General features: G+C 40.1%; 1 protein-coding gene and 1 pseudogene across 2 annotated transcripts; one reads left to right on the forward strand and one right to left on the reverse strand.

The window, feature by feature from the left end:
* Positions 1-1,702: 1,702 nt before the first annotated feature.
* Positions 1,703-9,920, reverse strand: LOC308623626 (butyrophilin subfamily 3 member A2-like; annotated as a pseudogene). Its single transcript has 9 exons — positions 9,842-9,920; positions 8,917-9,264; positions 5,720-6,001; positions 5,434-5,601; positions 5,040-5,060; positions 4,920-4,946; positions 4,067-4,093; positions 3,835-3,861; positions 1,703-2,361 (listed from the first exon to the last, which is right to left on the reverse strand). The product of its transcript is annotated as a butyrophilin subfamily 3 member A2-like (transcript).
* Positions 9,921-14,769: 4,849 nt separating this feature from the next.
* Positions 14,770-22,710, forward strand: LOC308624312 (butyrophilin-like protein 1; the record flags this gene model as incomplete). Its single annotated transcript, XM_081247401.1, has 10 exons — positions 14,770-14,961; positions 16,041-16,209; positions 16,891-17,241; positions 17,830-18,111; positions 18,253-18,453; positions 19,028-19,048; positions 19,139-19,165; positions 19,350-19,376; positions 21,432-21,458; positions 22,172-22,710. 10 exons carry the CDS (start codon positions 14,770-14,772, stop codon positions 22,708-22,710), a joined length of 1,836 nt encoding a protein of 611 aa, XP_081103527.1.
* Between the last annotated feature and the right edge of the window lie 939 nt (positions 22,711-23,649).

A 23,649-nucleotide genomic window follows, 5' to 3' on the forward strand; every position in this document is an offset into this window, starting at 1 on the left:
TCATAAGATACTATATATGGATTTCTTTGTGTCTGTATTTTTTAAATTTAGTGTAATGTTTTCAAAGTTCATCCATGTTGTGGCATGTACCAGTACTTCATCCTTTCTTTTTTTTTAATTAAAAGACTTTATTTTTTTAAGAGTTGTTTCAGGTTTACAGCAAAATTGAGTGGAAAATCTAGAGCACTCCCATATCCCTCCCCTCTCACCCCTTAGTTTCTTCTATTATTAACAACTTGCATTGGTGTGGTACATTTGTTACAACTGATGAACTGATACTGGTACGTTATTTTCAACTAAAGTCCATAGTTTACATCAGGGTTCACATTTTGTGTGATATATATACATACACACACACACACATAGATATATATGACAAAAGTAAAATATCCCAAACTGAACCCACTGTCCTTCCTGTTCCATACCATACTTCCAATACCATTTGTACCCATTCTGTTGTTACCCTCACATATCCTCATCCACATGTCCATTTGATTATACCTATTAATGTTTTCCCCACCGTTCATTTACCTCTCTCCTGCTTTTATTATTTCTTACTTGCTATTTAAGCTCTTCCTTTATTGTCAGTAAAGTTAATATTCTGGACTCTGGATTTATTCTTCTTGGGTTCAAATACTGACTGCCACTTAGTGGCTGGGTGTTAGGGAACTTTTGCTATGGCAGTGTACCTTCCAAGAGAGGTTGTTAAAGGGACTTGCCACTTAAAGATCTGCTAGAAGTGCAGAAAAATCTAAGTGAATCTAAGTTGATCTCGTCTACTGTCAGAAAGAGAGGGTTCATTCAACAGGAGAAGCTCATATTTTATATTCTTGAAAATGTAAGCTTTGTGGTAAACACCTGGAGAAGGCTTAGATGCATTAAAGGCAAAGGAAAAACCCTCAACAGTGGGAAGAACTTGGTCAGAAAGAAAAAAAAAGGCAATGTTAATGATGACTCTTTCTTCATGAAGGCTGAGAATGTTTCTCCATTCCTATTTGATGACTATTTTTTTCTCTGAAAACATAAATTGTAACATCCATTCCTTTTTTATTCACATACAGTTCTGGACTTGCTGACCAGTAAGAACTTGTGTTTTTTTTTTTTTTTTTTTAAAAAAAGGGCTCTTCCTTCCCAGGAGGCTTGTTCTCCTCAAATGGTTTTGCAGTTATTTATCAGTCTTCAACACACCTTGGCAAAGTCCAAGTTTAGAAGTTGATGGACACCAAAGTCTGAAGAAAGAACAAGCTAAGCCATTAACTTTTAAAAGACTTGAACAGATCTCTGTGTGTATCTCCAACAGTACTGCTCAACTGAGACCCTTCCCTTTAAACATCACTCCCTCCTCCATATTTGATAACAAAAATAGTAAGAAGAGAGATTTTCTCTTTAAATGTAACTTTAAACATATTTACTTCAAAACACAGTAAGTACCAGAACTGAAGAAAGGCCCATGAATTAACTTGGAGCTTTCTCGTGACAAATCGTTGCTGCCCAAAAAGAGTATTTCCCCAGAGGGAACACTGGAGGAAATTCCCCCAGACATTTTCTAGCTGTGTCATTTCTCTTTCTCCCTCTACCTCTCTTTGAAAAGGGTCAGATTTATACTTAGTGAGAATGACCTACTCTTCAAGAAGAAGAGCTTTCTTGGACAACATACCTATAAGAAGCTTGAGCAGAGGCAGCAGAGGTGCTGACACACTTCTTATGGAGGTAATAGAGAGTTAGTTTCTTGGGGGACGCTTGTATCACAACTACTTAAATGAGTTAGAGAGGCCTTTGGAGAAGAATCAGGACAATTTTCAGTGTGATCTGAAGCTGCACAGATGGTCAAAGATGCACCAGCACCCTGAAGGCTAAAATAAGGACGAAGGGTCCCACAGAAGGTGATTCCAGTAAAAGAATAGATGTGGGACCCATTGATCATATTGTAAAAGGACACATTCCCAGCATCCAAGTCCAAGAAAACTCCTATCCTGCAGGAGTGCTGCCTCAGTGACAGAGACTTTCTCTGGGAGGAGGGAAATATGAATTCTCCTGCCTTGCATACCACCACCCAGAAATTCTTCTCTGGACATTCTACAAACCACCCCTCTCTCTTTGCTGTGTCTGAGCAAACACCCAGAGCCCATCTAGATCTAGGTCCAACTTCTGTCCCAATATTTACTTCTACCTCCTAGTATTGTCTCTCCACAGTAAGAAAAATCTTGCCCAGAACACTGAAGATGGCTTCAGACTCCCCTTGCTCTTGGTGTGTTGGGGCATCACCATTCTGAGAAACACGCTCTTTTGAATAAATATGTTTTCTGCTCTCAGATAAGATGAGGTTGGGATGAGCTGTGGCTGGATCCAGAGTAAAAACCACTGTAGGTATGGGGGAAAGAAAATAAAGGTCATTCCACAGTGGAGACTGGTTGGTTTTAGGAAAGATGCAAATTACTGGGAAAGGAGAATGAAGAAAAACAAGAGGGAGAGAAATGGAAGATTAGGTAAAACAATGCATGTTCTCTCCTGTGTTCATTCATAGGATACACATGATGCGTAGATCATAGAAGGACAGGGTTGGATAGGACCTTGGGTAACCATGTGTTCCAGACAGGCTGAGACCATTTAGCCAAGAAGTCTGTCTCATCTGAAAATCTCCAGGATCATATATTTCAAGTTGGTGTTTCTCTAACCTCCTGCAAATGCTGGTTGCTCTACTGCTTGCTCTTAATAGTTAAACCATGCCTTATTTCCAATCACAGTGTACCCACTTTCATTTAAGCTTCTTTGGTGTCATTTTTCTCTAGGCTTATGTAAAAACTAAGTCATCTACTTCTCATACACTCTTATTATATTTCTAATGGTTGAAATCCCAGGCTCTGTGGTCAGAAGGAGCTGAATTTTGATAATCACTCTGTCTTTAGTAGCAGTGATCTTGAAGTTACTTTGTCTCTCTCTGTTCCACTTTAATCTCATGAAGATGTACATCATTATGGTACCTCAGTACATACAGGACTAATGTGAAAAGTCAACGAGCTAATGTGTAGAGAATTTAGTACTACATCTTGTCCATGATGAACACTTGGTAAATTTTAGCTTCTGATGGTTGTAGTAACACTAATACCTGTACTCATAGTAGCAATAGTGCTAATACTACTAGTAATTAATCTGCTTCTTGTCAAACCAAACATCTTCAATAATTAAAATTTTTCTCATAAGAATTTGTATGTTAGCAATTATAATATATTTTAGTGTTTGGAGGATTACCTTAACTGGGAAATGTGTGTGGATACAGGGATATTCAGAGTGAAGTAGCAAGCAGTAGAAACAGAGAGTCGACTCATAATTCTGGAAAGACCCTAAGATGGTCAGGGGTCATTTTTCCACTGAGATGCAACAAGCTATTCTGTGTCTCAGACTGGGTATGTAATAGACTTCCTTCTGACTGAACTATTCTTTCAATGTTATTCACATGAATAGATCTACTATATCACTTAAGTCTCAGATTAAATATCAATTCCTTGGGGCAATTCCTTTAATCCATGATTTTTTTCTCATGACAATCTTTTATTCCTTCATAAGATTCATCACAGTTTGTACATGCGCTTTCCCGTGAAGTTAGAGACCAGCTCCCCTTTATTTATTTGGCACTGAATAAATAGTTGTATAATTTAATGCTGATGAATGAACGGTGTCAGAACAGTAAGAAATCTGTTAACATTTCTGCATGAGATTGAAGTGAAAGCCATGAAATGAATAACCAGTTAGGTATTACTGGGAGTTTATACAAATAGAGTAGTTTCTCATTTGTATAAAAGAGATTAAGTGAGACAAAATAGTAAGGGCACTCACCTGCTTTGAACTGTTCCTTTCTCCAGTCTAAAAAGAAAATCATATGGGAAAATATGCTAAGGACGTGTCCTCTGAACTAGTGAGATGCTTATCCCTTTACCTCTTGTATTTTTTTGGACTCCCAGATTCAAAGTAAAATCTCCAGATGATGGCACCTATCTGAAAAATTCTCTGGAAATGCCTCATGAAATCCTGAAGTACCTGAAGCCCCAAGACAACATCAGTTACTCACCAGCATATAACTCTGCTTTTCTCCAGTCTGAAATAGAACAAAGGAATTAGATTCTCTCATTCATTGGAATGCCACTTCAGAGTGAGAAATTGCAGTGACCACATGAAATCTGAGGGTTTATGATAGTACTATATTTCTGCATTCATTATCTCAATGACAATTCTGATGTACTTGCCCTCTTTTACATCTCCTGTTTTATTTCTCACATTTTCCACATTCTACATCTATGATAAAATATGAGAGTCTGGTTTTTTGTGGGAAGAAAGGGAAAGTAGGCTTAAATTGTGAAAGTGTATTGTAAAGCCTAAAATTCTATGTGCTGCCTTGATACCTTTGAGATTCACAGGGCTCCAAATGCCTAATTGTGAGTTCTGCTCTCACCAGGTATGCCCTCCACCCAGCAGGAAAAGCTCCCCCTCTCAGCTAATATCCCTGTTGGCCAAAACAGCTGAACCACAGCTGGTCTTCAACCTAATGAACTTTACCTCCCTGTCAGCCTGCAAAAATTATTCAAACAAGCCAATTACATACTTCCACAGAAAACAGTGCCACCTCATTCTCTTGTTCCTGAAAAGCCTGGCTCCTACAGACCTTGCTAATTCGTTCTGCTCCCAAGTGCAGCCTCCATGTGGTCCTGCATGGCGTGAGGTGTCTTTCTTCCCCAGGATGTGGGTACATGTGACTAAAAAACTGCTGTCAACCTCTTTTGTCCAGTGTTGGGTGTCATGTGTTTGAAAATCTTATACTGTTTAGGGTATGGAATCCCTCCCTCACCAACAAGGTAAATAGGAGGTGACCAGAACAGAGGGGCCGATGAAATGGTTCATCCAACCATAACGTCAGTGTAACTCACCTTGCTGATACAATTTCTTCCTTCTGGCTGAAAGGAATAAGAGCCTGTAAGAGGCCAGACATACAGCATATAGTAATGACTCTATTTCCTCTATTAGAGCAAAGAAAGTGGAAAACTTACCAAGCTCTTTCTCAAATGATTCTAAAAAGGAAAGAAAATAACAAAATTGATTTAACAGAAAATAAATATTTTCTAGACTATGTTACTAAGCCCAGATCCTAAGTGCTACTTCCATATACCTAAAACAAAAAAATTACCTTAATTGAGAATTATTATGACCATTTAAAAAAACCCTCTATGTTTATACCAGTGATTTTTCTCTCTCCAATGGACTTTATAATTTTTTTTTTTTTCTCATGGAGGTCCTGGGCTCCATGTTTTGTAGGAGGTCTTGGCGCTCTAACTCATCCTTACACATATCTCTTTGTTCCCAAAAGATGCCATCCACATGCACAATCATGTTAACAAACCCATAAATTCACAGATCCCCACCAAGTCTGATTCACAGTTTTACCTTTGGCTTTACTTTCCTTCTCCTTTTCCTTCTTGACTTCTGATAGTTTCTTCTTTTTCTGTCATTCTTTCCGAGCCAAATACACAACAGCACCAACAAAAACCCCAAGTATCACCAAAGTCACAACGAATGCTACCTTCCAAGGAGAGGTCCTAGGGAAGAAGGGTTCTGACACAGGACCCTCCCAAACCTGATTAAAAACATACACCAAGCAAGTCTAGCCCATCCCAGCTCCTAAATATCCCATCCTTACTCCTGTCCTGCCCCCCAAATGAGCAACACTGACTTGGGATAAAAATGGTTTCCACTTGCTCTTGTCCAAAGAAAGGGTTCTTCATGGAACAGGACACTTCTGTCTTTGAGCTGTCTCTCACAAGAAGGGTTGCCTCAAACTGAAACAACCCATCATTATCTTGTGTCTCGTCCTCAGAGAGAGATGGGATCTTCTCTCCCTTTGCATCTTCCCATTGTATTTCAGGCTGGGGAAACCATCCTTTGCCTGTGCACTTCAGCCTTATTCCTTCATCTTCTGGACCCACCATAAAAATATGAGGACCAGAACCCAAACCTGGAGAGGAAAGTCGTTCATCTGAGACTTGGACATTTTTTTCCCAAAGTTCCTCGTGTTTCACAGCTACACCAGTGGGAGAAGAGGGACAAAGCACCATAGCTCTCTGTGGATGGAAGGGGGTTCTTTTCTTTTCCCATGAGATAAATGGGTATCTGAAGTTCAAAAGTTACAAGAACATTGAAGCTAATACTGGAACTTATACCAATGCCTGTCATATCTCCTCTACACAAGCATATCTGCAATTGGCCATAGAAGGATAATAGGGAAGGAACAGAGTAAAATTTGCCAGTGTAGACATGCTGCCACTGTATCTATATCTATTCTGTATCTACATCATATGTCTATTCCATTTATTGGAGTCTCAAGGGAGACTTCTTCTGTGCTTGAGACTACATGTAGTCACTTCCTTAAACAATCTCCTTTTGTCATTTTTCCAAATTTTCTTTCTTCCACTGAGTAAAGATTATCTAAAACATGAAGGTAACAAGGTGAAGTGAGTCCATGAAAGAGTCAAGATCTTTTTACTTTTCCATTCTCACTCCTTTCTTTTCCTTCCACTACCCCTCCTCTTCTTCAACTCCGCACAGGCTAGGTCTGCTAGTAGATTCACGTAACCAACACCCATATCAAAATATAATAGCACCACAATACTAGATGAATTCACTGTCTCTTCAAGAATGATGGCTATTCTAACTTCTAAGACCACATATTATTTTGTCTTTTTAAAACTTGATATCACAAAGTATGGAACCACCATAAGCTCAGTCCTATTCTAGTTTCTCAGTTGTGGGAAATATATTAGGAACCTCAGGTACATCATCTTTTTTTTGGCTAAAAACTATAATAGAGCTAATAATTTAAACTACCAATCCCTGACCTTCCTGGGGGAATATACTTTTGGAAAACAGAAAGCAGTCTGAAAGACAATCCATCTTCTCAGAATTGCCTGAGGGAACTGCCAATTCTCTTGAAAAAAGGAAATAAACTGCTCCTGAGCAAAATGGAACAGATCAAAGCCTAGGAAGCAAGAACTAATAAACCAAACAGACCTTGCATTTCCTGGAAGAATATAATCATTGAAGTTCCAAGTTGACATAAGCAGATGAAACCTATATCTATGTTGAGAGAGAGGAAATAGAAGGAATACCCATTTCTGAGCATTAGAAGTGGCTGTAATAGACAAAGTTTAAATGAGTGAAAGATAAGCATGGGTATATAATCAAACAACTGCTTCTAAAGGTTGGACTTGTCTTTACACCAATAAGTCAAAGAACTGTTATGGGAAAGGTACTGAAAAATGCTGTCACCTGCATGAGGTTATTTCCATGACAATGAAATCTTTGACCTCTTTTTTTTTTTTTTTTTTTTTTTTTGCGGTACGCGGGCCTCTCACTGCTGTGGCCTCTCCCGTTGCGGAGCACAGGCTCCGGACGCGCAGGCTCAGCGGCCATGGTTCACGGGCCTAGCCACTCCATGGCATGTGGGATCTTCCCGGACTGGGGCACGAACCCGTGTCCCCTGCATCGGCAGGCTGACTCTCAATAACTGTGCCACCAGGGAAGCCCTGAAATCTTTGACCTCTTACTGGGAGGATACTGAAGTGAGATCACAGCAACATGGCTCAGGAGAGTTTGTCACTCTTTCCTTCAAGATCTAATGGATTAGATTTTTTCCATTCAAGTTATACATAAAGAAGATGGATAAAATGAGTATATAGATATCTTGTCAGATGGTATTAAATGAGAAGTATTAATTTAAGGTAGGCCCAACATAGTCAAAGTATGAGAAAAGCATTACAACTAAAAAGAAACAACATGTTCGTCTTGGCAGAGAGTATATAGCTTTAGAAATGGAAACACCAAAGAAATAGACAGATAAATCATTATAGCCACACAGAAAATTTAGACTTACCTTGGTACCTATGAGAAGTTTATGGGAAACAATGCATTGAAAACTGGTGGAGATTTTCTACACTATTCACTACTGGTATGGAGATAAGTGAATATATACATTACGAAAAAGTATTTTGAGCTTTTCATTAAACTTCATACCAAAAATACATTTCTATAGATGAAAGATCTAAATGTAAAAAGCAAAACAATAAAAAAGCGGTAGAAATGAACTACAGCTACATTCAATTAACTACATAGAAAAATCTCAAACATAATGGTGAGAAACAACAACAACAACAAAAAAAAGCCAGACAGGGCTTCCCTGGTGGCGCAGTGGTTGAGAGTCCGCCTGCCGATGCAGGGGACACAGGTTCCTGCCCCCGTCTGGGAAGATCCCACATGCCGCGGAGCGGCTAGGCCCGTGAGCCATGGCTGCTGAGCCTGCGCGTCCGGAGCCTGTGCTCCACAAGGGGAGAGGCCACAACAGTGAGAGGCCCGACTACCGCAAAAAAAAAAAAAAAAAAAAAAAAAAGCCAGACATAAAAGAGCCTATGAATGTGAAATTAAAAAACAAGCAAAACTAACCAGGCTCAATCTACTCTGTCAACCCCTCACAGTCACTTCCTCCAAACAGTGGATTTGGTTCCGGACCACTAACACTCCCTGTTAAGCCTCTGTCCATCATGGTACCCAGCTGGAATTCTGGTCTCTGAGAGTAATGGTAGTTTTTGCTAATCATGGTGCCTTCCTTCAAAATATGTGAGGAGAAACGTAGAGGGAAATAAAAGATCAATTTTTATGGTAGATATTTATGGAAATAGTTTAATTTTAAAGTACAACACAATAAATGTATAAATAGATGAAGAAGATTTGGGGTTAAATCCACTGTCTAAGATGTTGACCGGCTCTAAGGATAACTGCTTTTTCGCTTCTGTCCTGCTCACCATCCTCCTCCCCAAAATCAAGTACAGAACACTTAGATTTCCCTTAGAGTGATATGTATTCTCAGATATTACTCACTTATCACCTTTAGCTCCAAAATGGCTTCTTCAAAATCACTTCCTTTTTAAAAAATACACTTGTACATTCCATTGTCTGAGACTAGGAGGCTGTGGATTCTCACAGGTACTCTTCCCTCAGTGATGTAGTCTTTCACCAACTCTGCTCTCCCTTTGAAATCTACTAGTTGTTCTCCCGCCTGCTCCATTCCATTCTGATACACATACACAGCACCTGAGAACTGGGAGTGGAACCACCGGATCTCCATATTCTCCACGCTCATGGCTGGGGACATGCGGCAGGGCAGCACCGTGTCTGCACCCAGCATGGACACAATGGGCTCCGAGGGACCAATCACCAAAAAGGAATCTGTGGAATAGAGCCACAAATGAAAAGAATATCAGAATACCCTGCCTGGACCTTTTAGAGCATGGCATCATTATTGGCCCAGTAGAGCCCCATAGACATTCTCTCTCTCATTCATATAGCAATAATTTGTAGCACACATTCAGGCTGAAGAAGGCAGTGAACAAGACAAGGAGGATTTCCACCCTTGTGGAGCTTACAATCAACAGAGTGATCTCATATTAAACAGAAGATTTTTAAATTGCCATGGTGGTAAATTCAATGAAGGAGGAGGGGAGAGTGCTGGGAAATCAAGAAGCTATAGAGTTTTTAATCAGGTCTTGGGCATCAGAAAATGCATTCCTCCAGAATCTGAGATCTAAATGAATTACAAGACATCAGTAAAGTAATTCTCCTAGTCCTGCCCTCTAAAATAATCATATAATGATTTATTTGTCCTCGTATATGGACAAATACATTATTGTATCAAAATAAAAGATTTGGAATTAACCTAGGTATATAGGAGACATGATGGAGTAGTTTAATGCTTCTGTTCAGAGAGCAAGAGAATCCAGGTATAGAAAATATAAAATATTCTCACCTGAGCCCCATATGGACACCTGGAGAAGCAGGATAAAGAAGAGGTCTCTTGGCAGAGAGAAGTCCAGGGAACACACCATCTTTCCCAGAGCAGAGAACAGTATGACCCAGAGGGAGGTCCTGAAAATAGCTGGAGTGAAGACAAAAATGGGACCCACAAGGTAAAAAAGATTATAGCTAAGGTGGTTCACAGTGCTTCTAAGAAATGGCCTCTGAAGTGCTGAAATGACCGTAGTGTCTCTCTCAGGGAACATCTCAGGGAAGACTTTGACATTCACAAAAAAGACTTTTTGTTTCCCTTTTCCAAGAAAACAGTTTTTATCTCAATAGCCATGCTCTGATGTGATAAATCTGACCGCAATGTCTCTAAACTCCTCTCTCAAGAAGAACATTTTATCCAATGGACGGAAAGACAGAGCAAAGGCAATGAGCAGCCACTGAGAGAGATGGCTTTAGCATAAACATTCCTCTGGCCTCAACCAATTTTCTCCCCACACATTCCTATGGGCTGAAGGAACATATATAACTTGGCTTCTCCTCTGTCAAACCCCAGGGTCCTTGCCCAGATTCTCTCACTTCCCTCCCTCTTGCCCGTCACCAAGAAAAGGATTACATGAATTAATATATGCAAAGCACTTAGAAGAGTGTCAGTAACTTTTACGTTCTGTGTAAGTGTTGGCAATTTTTAGTTTAATGTCTTGTTCAATTGACCTCAGTATATCTGCCATTCTGATGAAAATTTTCATCTATCAGTTAGGCCCCTCATTCCATTAGACAGGGAATTGAAAAGACATGGACATATTCATACCTTCTCCCAGACATAGAAATTTCCTCCACTGACGTGGGGGTTATATCCATCTCAACCAAGATGAAAGAAAAGCCGTATAAAATTCCCAAAATGATTCTCTGCAAACTTTCATCCTCCTTCCATACTGTAAACAATGAGAAAAGGTGAGGATGAGATTGCTGTCCTCTGTTTACATAATTGACTTTTGTTTTGAAGATCCTTCAAATCCTATGAGTTCTAGAATAATTGTTTTTCTTGCTTAGAATGACAGAAAGACATTCTGAGTTAGAGCCTGAAAAAATTAAAGTTCTAATTTACATTTTTTGAAATTCTGGATCTAAGATTGAACATCTATGTATAAATTGTAAGAGACATAGTAAAACAAGAAATAAACAAATATAAACCAGATATATTCTAACAAAATTTTAGATATGGTAGTATTAATTTTAAAATAAAAATAAAGTTCAGAGAGAAATCATTCAAAGAAACAAGATTGTGCCTTCAAATAGGGACATCCATTAAGAGCATGTAACTTCCGAGGATTGGGTGGTTCTAACGGCATACAGCAGAATTAGAAAACACAAAATCAGTTGGGAACTCAAAAAACTTTATAATTAATTAACCAGAAATGAACAGAATCATTCCAGAACGTATAAATGAAGTTATAGAGGTTTTTAAATAATATAACAACTATGCTATATCAAATCTTGTACTTTATGACTTGGTGAGATCTAACAATTTCTCTTAGTTTTTGATGAACAGAAATCCACTTCAGGCAATTAAGATGGATTAGTAGAATGAGTCGGTGTGATACTTACCTAACCCTTTCCTCCACTGTGCTTAGAATGCCAAGCCTCTCCCAGGTTTGCCTATAAAATTAATACCAAAATATCTGCTTATTCTAAGTATTCCTTTTGAAACTTGCTTAAGTATCTAATCTCATTAGAGATTTGGATTTGCATTTCCTAAACAGGCAGGGATTTGACATGAGTATGAATAATACTATCATGCTTTGGGAAAATGATTTAAATTTATGAAGTAAATCACCACCGCAGGAAAGCCACACAGTCTCCGTGGAGGCAGCTGCTCTATTGGAAGGAGCTATCAGAAAAGGAGAATAAGTCAGTCCTTGATTCCTCCATTCCTAGGTGACTAATGCCAGGACACAATATCTGAAATCTCCTATCTTCCACTTTACTCCAAGTCAAATAACAGTACCCCACAGAGGGTGGGTATAAACAGAATGTGGGATGTATCTCAAAAGTATTTGTACCTTTTCCCTGTTCCAATCCCCTGTGTTCAAAACCTGTAACCTTCATTCTTCATATAAGAGAAGTTTAGTGAGGAGAAAACTTCTGATTCTTTGCTTGTCCAGAATTTTCTTTCTTTTGCCCTTACACTTAATGTTTTGTTGTTTAGATAATTCTAGTTTCTACTCAGGAAAGTGATGAAATAAAATTTATATTTTAAAGCAAGACAAGAAAATTTCAACAAAAATTCTCTCTCTCTGTCTGTTTGGGCCTCCTTCTTCCCCCTGTAATATGCAATGTGTATCTGCATTATACCTTAACCAGACCTCCTCAAAGGTGGGAATGCCCGCTTGATTGTAAAGATCAATTTTTTTTTCTTTCTTGTGATGACAGCAATGTAACTTCCTAAAAGAATAGCATTCTTTCCCTACTCTGTAGGCGATCATGGAGACTCGCTGCTTGCTTTGTACATGCTTACCTGGACTATGCATCTTTGGTGAACTTTTAGGTAAAATGTCAGTATGTCTCAAAACTATGTGTGATCCTTTGTCTCAAAAATATGTGTGACTGTGCCTTCAACTTCTAACAGGTGGAGCAGTTCTCAAAGCTTCTGAATCTGTCTCCTAAGTTATAATCCTTAGTTTGGCTCAAATAAAATTCCACCATTTTTGCTTAACTTGATTGTTAGTTGAATATTTTTGTTGACAAAAATAAAGACTAATTTCAATTGTTTTCTAGTAATTAATATTGAATGACAGATGTATGATGGAATCTGATTTTTTTCTTTTGTACATAACACATTTTTCTGGACTCTGGAAGCTTTGAGGTTTTTGGGTTTTGTTTAGTTGTTTGTTTGGAGCTCTAAAACTTTATAAGAATTCATGCATAAATGACTCTTTTTTTTTTTTTTTTGCAATATTCCAACTTTTTGTGAAGTACCCTTCCTTCTGATTCTTGCCCCTAATCTCCTTTCCATTTCGGAAAGTGTACTAGGTGAATGTTGAAGTTCTGTATTTATTTGCTTAACTTATATTTCCTAATTTTTTAAATCTCTTTGATTTAAAGTACCATGTAGTAACTCCATTTTCCTAACCCAATATTTTGACCTTCAGGAGTGTCTACTCTGATATTTGACATTTCCATTTGTTTTCTACTTTAAGCCAATTTTTCATTCCCAAGAATCCTGATTATTTCTTCAATCCTGTGTCTCCCATAAAGGAATCCTTCCTAATATACTTCATATTTGTATTAAAAATCTTCATATACACACACTATTCTTTACCTTTTTATGTTAGAGAAATCTGAAAATTAGAGATAAGCAAAAATAATAGATAGAAACACCCATATTTGTACCACTCAGAAATAAATACCCTGGACTTCCCTGGTGGCGCAGTGGTTAAGAATACACCTGCCAATGCAGGGGACACGGGTTCGATCCCTGGTCCGGGAAGATCCCACATGCCACGGAGCAACTAAGCCCATGTGCCACAACTACTGAGCCTGCGCTCTAGAGCCCATGGGCCACAACTACTGAGCCCGCGTGCTGCAACTACTGAAGCCCACGTGCCTAGAGCCCATGCTTCACAACAAAAGAAACCACCACAATGAGAAGCCCGTGCACCGCAATGAAGAGTAGCGCCCATGCGCAGCAACGAAGACCCAACGCAGCCACAAATAAATAAAAATAATTAAATTTAAAAAAAAAGAAAAAGTACTTTCCAAAACCAAAGCCATATCATTATTTTTCTGTGATTTTGATGTCTATCCTTCTATTTTTCTCAAACAAGATCACACTGTTTACACTGTTTTAAAAACTGCTCTTTGAAATCAACAATATCTTGTAGTTCTCTCTTGCTCCCTCTTCACTTTTCTCTCTCACACAAACACTGGTATGTACTCAATGAAATTCCTCAAAATATTCTCCACAGATTAATGGATTTTACGCAAACAATTCTCTATTATTGGGAAAAATATATAAGTATGTATATAAATTTTTCAAATTTATTTTGAGAATAGAGTATTTACAGTTTGAGATAGAATACACACACAAACATATACATTTCAAAGTAAACAAAAAAAGCAAGTCATGTCTTCAGCCCATTCCTTCTCTCCTTCAGTTTTCCCTTCACATTCCTCAATATTTCAGACCCTAACCATATGGTAGGTGTCAGGCCCCAAATGAGACAGGATGGCCTTAAGGAGGAGGGCTGCCCAGCTTGTTGGGAAAGAATTTGAGTGGAAAGAGAGGTCATGCATGAGGTGGGGAGACAGCCCCGAAGAGAATTGCGGAAGAATATATGGTCCTATATTCAAACAATGTAATATTATGCAACAATAAAAAAAATTTTAATGTACTGATACACACAACATGGTTGAATCTCAAAATACATTTTGTTTAGCCAAAGAAGCCAAACACAAAAGCACACATACTGTATGACTCCATTTTTGTTGAAGTTTTAGAATAGGCAAGATTAAGCTATCATGATTTATATCAGAATACAGTTTTTCCACCCCCTGGAATGGATTGATGGACAATGGACATGAGGAAAATTTTCAAGAGACAAAAAAATTCCACAGTTTGATGGAGGTGGTAGTTACATGAGTGTAAGCGTTTGTGAAACCTCATTCAAATGCATGTTTTAAAACCATGCATTCCGTTGCATGCAAATTATATCTCAAGACATTTGATTTCTTAAAAAGGCAAATGTACCTCATTGTCTCTAGAAAATATTTGTTTAGGATCTTGGTATTCATTTAGTATTCATTCATTCAGTTAGGGGCTTACATACTAATATTTATGCAATTGCTATTTGTGTCCCTGATTATCTGTAAACCTTGTGTGACATGAAGAAACATAAATTAAACTTGGAAAGAGTGTGAAATGGAAAGAAAATGACGTGTGAGCATTCTGTATCTAGCACGGTAAAACTCCGTAGTTTTACCTATTCTACTTTGGGGAGCCCTAAGGTTTTTGGAAATATAGACCTTCTATTCTTGGAGCAGAGAGCCCTCCACTTTCAACCTCTTATTTCCCCCTGTGCAGCTCTGCACGTGGCTTCCAATGTCAATCGTGGTGTGGTGAGAGTAAGCGTGCTTCTCCTGGGCTTATCCTCTAAATCAGCTAGCTTTGTTAGATGGACATTTGGATTACCGGCCGAACTGAGTAGTATACAGGAAGATGACTCCCTCTCCCCAAATAATGTCATTTCAGTCCTTTGCAAGTGGGAGGGGGGAGCTACACTGAGCATTTTTGACCAAAGCAACTTTAGAGTTCCTATCATTCTATAGCTCAGCCCAGTCCAAAGTCCCCTGGGGTGACCTTTATTACTTCCACTTTCAAAGTAAGTAAAAGAGCTGCAGGCAGGCTGTGACTTTCTCGTTAAACCTATTCCAGGAGAGGCATTCAAATGCCAGTGCCTATTGGCAGCCCTGTTTGTCCTCCTTCCTAAGAATATTTTCCTAATCCAGGGATGGGTTAGAAACCTGCCGTTTCCAGCCCCTGAAGCCACACCGTTGGAGGCTGACCTCGAGAACAACCAGGTGCAAATTGTCTCCGGAGCTGAGTCTTGTAGCTGCCAGGTCTTGTAGGTTCCAGGAGCTTCCAGCAACCACCCTTGGCTCAATCTGGATGGTGAGAGAGAAACATATGGTGATGTGCAGGTGTGTCTGTGGGACATGTGGGTCCTGGAAAAAGAAGGGCTTGAGCTCTGGGTCATGTGGTGACAAAACTCCCTTCCCTTTCAGAAGTTAAGCCACAAGAGTATTTGCAGTCAAAATAAATAAATACATGTATGAATGAATGAAGGGGGAAAATAGTTTGGCTGAGTGGAGTGGACAAATTTTGTGTCTGACTTCATCTCTCAACATTGAACTCAGGGTTTTCTGTTTCAAGAGAGCCCCGGTGAGAAGGTGAATCTGTAGATAAGCAAGTGAGCCCACAGGACACAAGAGAACAGTTTACAGTTTTCTACACCTGCTGGGGAAACGGTTTTCAGAAAAAAAAAAAAAGAGAGAGAGAGAGAGGGAAGAAAAAAAATTGGGAACGGGTGGGCGTTGGTGGTGTTTGTCTCAAGGTCTGTGAGGGAAAATAGCCAAAAACCTGTGTATAAAAGTATGTCTTTGAACACGGGATTTTTGTTTTCCAAGAACTTTCACTCGGCTAGCTTCTCAGCACCTTCTCCGACAGAATACCTCATTGTCAGAGTGAACATTTTGTGCTTCCACCTGCTCCACTTTCTGCTCTGAAGAAGATGGCGGGTTTTCCCAGCTTTCTTCCTGCTGGCTTTCTCCCCATTCTTCTCCTTCTCCAGGTGTCCACGTGGTGCTCCCCAGGTCAGTGTTCTCCCTCATGCTTTTTATTTGTAGGTGTGTTTTCAGTGGTTCTTCTCATATAATGGGTCCATCAGTCCCAACTCTGCAACTTCTCAAAGCAGTTATTTCTGGGGAAACTGTGGCTGTGTCTGCTGCTAACAGAAGGCTTGAAGGGTCGGGCGAAGGGTGGGAGTGATCTCCTTCACATCAACACACCTTACTCCTTTGAGCAGACCTCGTAAAACTCATAGCTATAATATTTATCTAAGTCTTTATTGCGTATGACTGATGTTAGCCTGTTTAAATTTGATGTAACTGTTTGTTAAAACATACTTTGTAATGTTTTCACTGCCAAGAAAACCCAAGTCTGAGTACAAAGAATTTGGACTCAGGATCCCTGAGCTCTATCTGGTTATGATCTTGGACAACCCATTTATTCTTTCTGGGACATAAGTCCTTTCTTCATAAAATAAAAGGGCCCCTCAAGGTGAAGTTTTCAGACTCCAGGTTTGAAGAGAACCAGCTATGAAGTCACAATAATGACATTTTCTGCTATTGTCTCTTTAATTTGAGGTCAAAAAATAACACAAATAAGAGAGAAATACATTTGGGTCCCTACATAAAGAATGCAGGTGGGTCTACCATCTCATCCTGCCCCCCACCCCCATTCATTTCCCCAATTTGTCTCTAATTTTCATGCAGTGTCTGGGTTTTCCGTGAAGGGACCAGCTCAGCCCATCATGGTCCTACTAGGGGCAGATGCCAGTCTGCCCTGCCAGCTGTCTCCTGAGCAGAGTGCAGCCCACATGCAGATCTGGTGGTACCGAGCCCAGCTCTCCTCCACAGTGCTTGTGTACCAGAATGGACAGGAACAAGGAGGGGAGCAAATGCTGGAGTACCGTGGCAGGACACAGTTGGTGGGGGACTCCATTGGCAAAGGCGCTGTGGCCCTGCTGATCCAACACATCCGTGCCTCTGATGATGGCCAATATCGGTGTCATTTTAAGGATGGTCACATCTCCCAAGAAGCCATTGTGGAGCTGCGTGTGATAGGTAAGTTAACTTAGCACAGAATGTACGTGTCATGGTGTAAAGCAAAGGGAAGGGTGAGAACATGTGGATTCCTAACTTGGCATTTCTCGTGATCTTCCATATGTTGATATAATATTTTGCCTTGTAGAATGTCAATTTCCTAAACTGTACAGTGAGGAAAGACTACATACTCTGCTTTTAAACAGTAAAGGAGGCAATCCTTCTGAAGATATTTTGGTAGCCAAAAGATCACAAAAATTAATTAGCTAGTATTAATTCAGGTAGGTACTGAGGCCTTCAAATATTTTTGACCCAATCAGGAGAGAGAGACAACTTGTAGAATTAAACTCCTTTTTTCTAACTTTCATTGTCCCTGTTCCTTTTTCTTCTTGGAATGATCCCAAAGCTCTCTCAGTCCAAGTAAAGTGCAAAAGCATTAAGTTGATTTAAAAACTGAATCACAGGTAAGCCTAACATTGGCTATGAGCAGTTTTGAATTCTGAGCTTCAGGTTGCTCATCAGCCTAGTGAAAGGCAGTTAGACCTTCAGCCTCAGGGACTCCTAAGCCCCAAGGACCACAGCCCTCAGGCACATGTCTTCTCTCCTCAGGCTTGGGCTCTGCCCCTCACGTTTACATGATGGGGCCTGAGGATCGCGGGATCCGAGTTCTGTGCTCCTCAGGTGGCTGGTTCCCAAAACCCAGGGTGCAGTGGAGTGACCTGTTGGGAGTGAAGCTACCATCCCTCTCTGAATCTCAGACCCAAGATGGAGATGGGCTGTTCCATGTGGAGGCATCGCTTGTGGTCACGGACAGCTCTCTGGACAATGTGACCTGCTCCATCCAGAACCCCTTCTCTGGCCAGGAGAAAGTGTCAGCCATCTTCCTCCCAGGTCAGTAAGGCACAAACTCCAAGGCAGAGTTGGGTGCGTTAAGGGCAAGTAGGAGTGAAGGAAGGCTGAAGGGAGCCTTGGAGAGAGGGCAGGGCTTCTTCCAGGTCAGTGTCTCACTGTGTCTCCACATGCCTGTGTCAGAGCCCTTCTTTCCCAGGACGTCTCCGTGGAAGACAGCCCTGGCTGGGACACTCCCTTTGCTGGTGCTTCTCCTCATCGGGATCAGCTACACTGGCTGGAGAGAACATAAAGCCAAAGAGAGAGAAGTAAAGAAAAAGCAGGAAGAATCTCATGAAACAGAGAAGATGAAGAGAGAAAAGGAAGAGGCACTTAGAGTCAAAAGTAAATCAGGGCAGCAGGTCAAATCAGAGGTTCATGGAGAAGCTGCAGATACAGGTTGTGTAGGGTGGATGGGGAAATAAAAGATTACTGAAGAAGCCCAAGGAAAACGCAGGGTACCAAGAATTCCACAGAGCTGGGAGTCCTATGGAAAGGAGAAAATCATGTGGGAAGTTAGGAGGTCTGTGGGCAGTAGTCACGAAGCCTCCAAATTGTGGCTCAACCCACACCATGCCTTTTCACACCACTGTGCCTCAACCTGTTTCTCTTTGTGGAAATGCCTTCCCTTATCTTCTCTTCCTTTTTGTCCTTCAAGAATAGGTTTTAGAGACACCTAAGGAATCTTAAACTCCTATGAAGCATGGGCTCTCCTTCCTGTGTGACCCCATGATACTTCCCATGTAACTTTTCTTAGCGCCTGTCCTTTTACATTTGACAAATATGTTTGCTAATCTTTCTCACCTAATTAACTATGGGACCCTTAAGAGAAGGTCAAATTGAATTCATTTAGCTACTCACCGAACTTAGGAGCAGCTAAAACCCAGTTTGATGGATTTTATATCTCCTCCTCTTCCAGTGAACCTCAAGGCAGAGCTTGGTGAGTCTTGCTTCTTCTCATGCCCTGTGTAGAAGTTGTTCCCCTTTTCACACCTGTTCTGGGTCTCTCATTGAATGTTGTTTCGTTCAGAAAGGCGAAAGGCATTATACAATAAAGGTAAGAGACTCTGTCATGTCAGTTGATGTCCTGATGACCAACAAGTTCTCAGCTCCCTATCCTTAGAGGAAAAGACTAAAGGATTGAATGATAATTAGTGGAAGAGAAATAAGGGGAAGGAAGAAAAATTCAAGGCCCCAGATTAATGTCTCATCTTGTCTTACCTCTATTTGTTCTGTTTTAGATTGGAAGAAGGCCTTGCTATATCCTGGTATGTAACTCTATGGACCTAGTCTTGCCGAGTGCCTCTGGTATCCTGAGCATAATAAGCAGAGTCATAAACATACACACACACACACACACGCACACTTGAAAGATGTGAAAATTTATTTGGTATCACTCTGTAGTATTTTGTATTTGGAGGCTAAATAATCAGTTGTCTTCCAGAGTTAATGATGAAGGAGAAGTAACTGCTGCCTGGTCAGTTCCACCACATGGCTAGGGTAGGACTCAGCAAGAATTGTTAGCTCATCCACTATGAAGAAGGAAGGCACAGAACTCAGAGTGGTTTTGATGAATAAAGAGAGATTTGGGAACAATAAAGAATATATTATATCAGCATTTCTATTCTACAAATAAAGTTTAAAAGAGCAGAAAATGTATTATATTTTATATCTGGAAAAATATATTAACTATGATCTCACTTATTTTACCTATTTGAAATTTAAAAAGTATACTCAATATATAGGGAGAAGGTTTATGTGTGAAAAAGTTGAAAAACAACTTTTAAAAATATTTGAATGTCATTTGCAAAAATATGTTTATCTGGTGGTGGGGAAATTGGCTATATTTATACCTTCTAAAATTTGTCCATGTATTCTGTGGGTTTATAACATGTGTGTGTGTGTGTGTGTGTGTAATATAGAGTTGGACCTCAAAAGCACACCAGGTCATTTCTTGAATATGTGTCTGTGCAATTTTTATATGCCAAACATTGTGCTAGATGTTGGTGGTACAAACTATTATACTCTGACCCTGTGAAACTTAAAGTCCATTGGGGGAAGTAAGCCAGGAACCAGGCAACTACACACAGCCTGATAAGTGCTTTGATAAGAGGAGGTCCTCCCACAGATTAAAGTTGATTAAGCAGTTTCTGTTGAGTTTTCTTTCATGAGATACTGAAAAATATTCCCGCATTTCTAAAGGAGTGAGCAAAGTACTAAGAATGACTTTTGACTTCTGGTTCCAACTCTACCAATTACAGCTGAGAAATCGGGTTCTTTTCTCTTTTTTGAGCTCAGTGTCCTTATCTCTAAGACAAAAAGACTGGAATACATGATCTCAGATGTCCTCCTTGACTCATATATTCATAGATTCTATGCATCTGAGTGCTACACTTCTGACAGGAGGGCAGTTTAGTGAGAGACCACAGTGCTGCTCCAATCAAGGATTATGGCTATGTCCTTATCTGCTTATTGTCCCAAGACTTTATGAGAATACCCAATCTTTAAATAAAATCACAAGTCCTGTCATAAGAGAAGTGGCCACAGGCAGAAGCAGATGCAATTCTATTTCTCATGAGGAATCTGTCCCTGGAGAAAAATATAAGCAATCTGATTACGATCTGGGTCAAAGTAATAAGGGCCCATTTATATGCCTTAGTCATAAGCTTAAACTCTACTCTGAGGGCCTCCCTGGTGGCGCAGTGGTTGAGAGTCCGCCTGCCGATGCAGGGGACACGGGTTCGTGCCCCGGTCTGGGAGGATCCCATATGCCGCGGAGCAGCTGGGCCCGTGAGCCGTGGCCGCTGGGCCTGCGCGTCCGGAGCCTGTGCTCCGCGGCGGGAGAGGCCACGACAGTGAGAGGCCCGCATACCGCAAAAAGAAAAAAAAAAAAAAAAACTCTACTCTGAGGAGATCACAGGCTAGAAAAACTATAAATAAAATGGAATAGAATAAAATTAAATTTAAAAATACACTTTATAGCTCTCATTGTCAGTGAGAAGGTCCATAAAGGTCTTGAGAGCATAGTAGAGGGGCACATAGAGCATTAGACCCTGCTCCAGGGGTCTCCAAACCTGGCTCAGACTGGAGAATACGCCCCAGCTTCGGGCTGAAATATGTGATAGTTTCTAGTCTGAGACAGAGGGCAGAAAGCATACTATTTGTCCTGTAGTTTCTGGATACTACCAGAGTTTGAGGGGTTTAGAGGAGGAAGAGAATGTTAACAGGAGAAAGTGATGAGTCAGGGAAGGAAGCATCTTACCTCCTTTTCATTCCCTGGGTATGCTTCCGTCCCAGTTTCAACTTGTATTGCTCTTTTTCAGACTGGAGGAAGGAACAGTTCCAACCTGGTAAGTTGTTCTTTATTTATCTTTTTGCCTCCCTTCCAACCTGCCCTCTGAGACCCTGTTTTTCTTTCCTAACATCATCTCCTCGCTGAAAAGACAGAGGCACTATTGTTCTGGTAAAGAGAGGGAAGAACATGAAAATCGTTAAATATTAGCCTGAACTGAAAATTGCTGCTAGGCTTAGCTACACTGGTCGTGATTCCACTTTCAAATATTGGCACAGCTTCCTCGTCTATGGGGTCCACTTGGTTCTAAAACAGAAATTAAGGTAGCCCCTCAGCTGAGGAGACCCCAAACTAAGTAAGAAGTGCTCAAAATAGCAATTCAGCTGTTCTTTGTAGAGAGGTCAGCTCACTTGGAGCCTGTTACTAATTGAGGAACATAGGTCTAATTTGCAGAGAACATGGAAAGAACACCATTCTCCAATAAACACTTCAAGTCCCCTGCTCACTCTGGCATTCTGCCAAGACACTGACCTATATAACTGCATAGATAGGATAAGATAAGTAGCCTAGAACTCAAGATGGGAGCACATCAGCCGCCTCCCAGCACCACCTCCCGCATCACACATGTTCAGAGGAGATGCATTCTATCCCTACTCCTTACACATTTGCTCTGTTTTGTTAAGGTTTCCCCTGTAACAAAACAGTTACAGGGGAAACAGTTTTCTGAAATATACAGTGTTGGCCTTTTCCTTTCCTTTTTTTTTCTTCCAGCTCTTGTGACTCTAAATCATGAAAACTTTCATCAGAACAATTCTGACCCAGAGAGAGAAGAGAACGTCAGAGAGGAAACACGGGTATTATTATGTAATAAGCAAGGAGACTGCAACCTTATCAAACTTGGTCAGAAAGAATTCACTTCAGGGAGACATTACTGGGAGGTGGACATTGAGGACACTGATGAATGGACTCTAGGCATTTATGAAAAGCCCACGGAGAGGAGTGAGTTACTCAGCCATCTACAAAACAGGAAGTTCAGCGTCTTAGAGAAGAAGGGACATGAATACAGGGCTCTCACCTGTTCTCCCCAAAAGATTTTCCTGGAAGAGCCTCTCCTGATAGAAAATTGTCCACGAAAGATTGTGATTTTCTTGGATTATGAGGATCATGACATTTCTTTCTATAACATGACTGACAGAACTCACATCTTCTCTTTCACCCAGGCCAAATTCTCTGGGTCACTCTATCCTTACTTCAAACTTAAATCCATGGAGCTCTCCCCATGTACAATATTAAGTGACTTAGAAGAATAACCTATAAACCATGAAGATAGTAGCCCATTCTCTGTAAACCCTAGGTCCACTGATTATGAGGCCTCTTGGCTTAAGGCTCCATGAATCTGCATGACCAAAGTTTCTAACCACATCAAGCAGTGTTTCTCAAACAATCTGCAGAGAAGAATCTTTTTTTTTCTTTTGGTTATTGTTGTAAATGTTTCTTGCATTATATATTATATATCACAGACATACTTTTCTGAATAAATTACTGGAAATAATGAAGTGAGTTAAAAACAGACATACAGGTGGTAATTTTATTATTAGATAAAATATAACTAATATTTTCTGTTAATTTGCTCCAACGTTTTGTAATACTATTTTTCTGCATTTGTTTCATAAAGAACTAGTAAGAAACGTTTTATAAATATGCACTGGTCTGAGGATCACACTTTAGTAGCACTGCTCGAGGAATAAAAATTAGATACACTTCCTCACATTTCTCAACAGCAACACTGAATAAAAATGACAAAAGAGTTCTATTTTCAAATGTTGAAGGAGAAAAGTTAAACTGTAATTTGATAACAAGCTAAACTATATCTTTTTTTTTATTTTTTGCTTTATAACAAATTTAATCAGTTATACATATACATATGTTTCCATATCCCCTCCCTTTTGCGTCTCCCTCCCACCCTCCCTATCCCACCCCTCCAGGCGGTCACAAAGCACCGAGCTGATCTCCCTGTGCTATGCGGCTTCTTCCCAGTAGCTATCTATTTTACGTTTGGTAGTGTATATATGTCCATGCCGCTCTTTCACTTTGTCACAGCTTACCCTTCCCCCTCCCCATATCCTCAAGTCCATTCTCTAGTAGGTCTGTGTCTTTATTCCCGTCTTACCCCTATGTTCTTCATGACATTTTTTTTTCTTAAATCCCATATATATGTGTTAGCATACAGTATTTGTCTTTCTCTTTCT

Source organism: Mesoplodon bidens (assembly GCF_964165515.1).
Source record: "Mesoplodon bidens genome assembly, chromosome: 10".
Classification (NCBI taxonomy): domain Eukaryota; kingdom Metazoa; phylum Chordata; class Mammalia; order Artiodactyla; family Ziphiidae; genus Mesoplodon; species Mesoplodon bidens.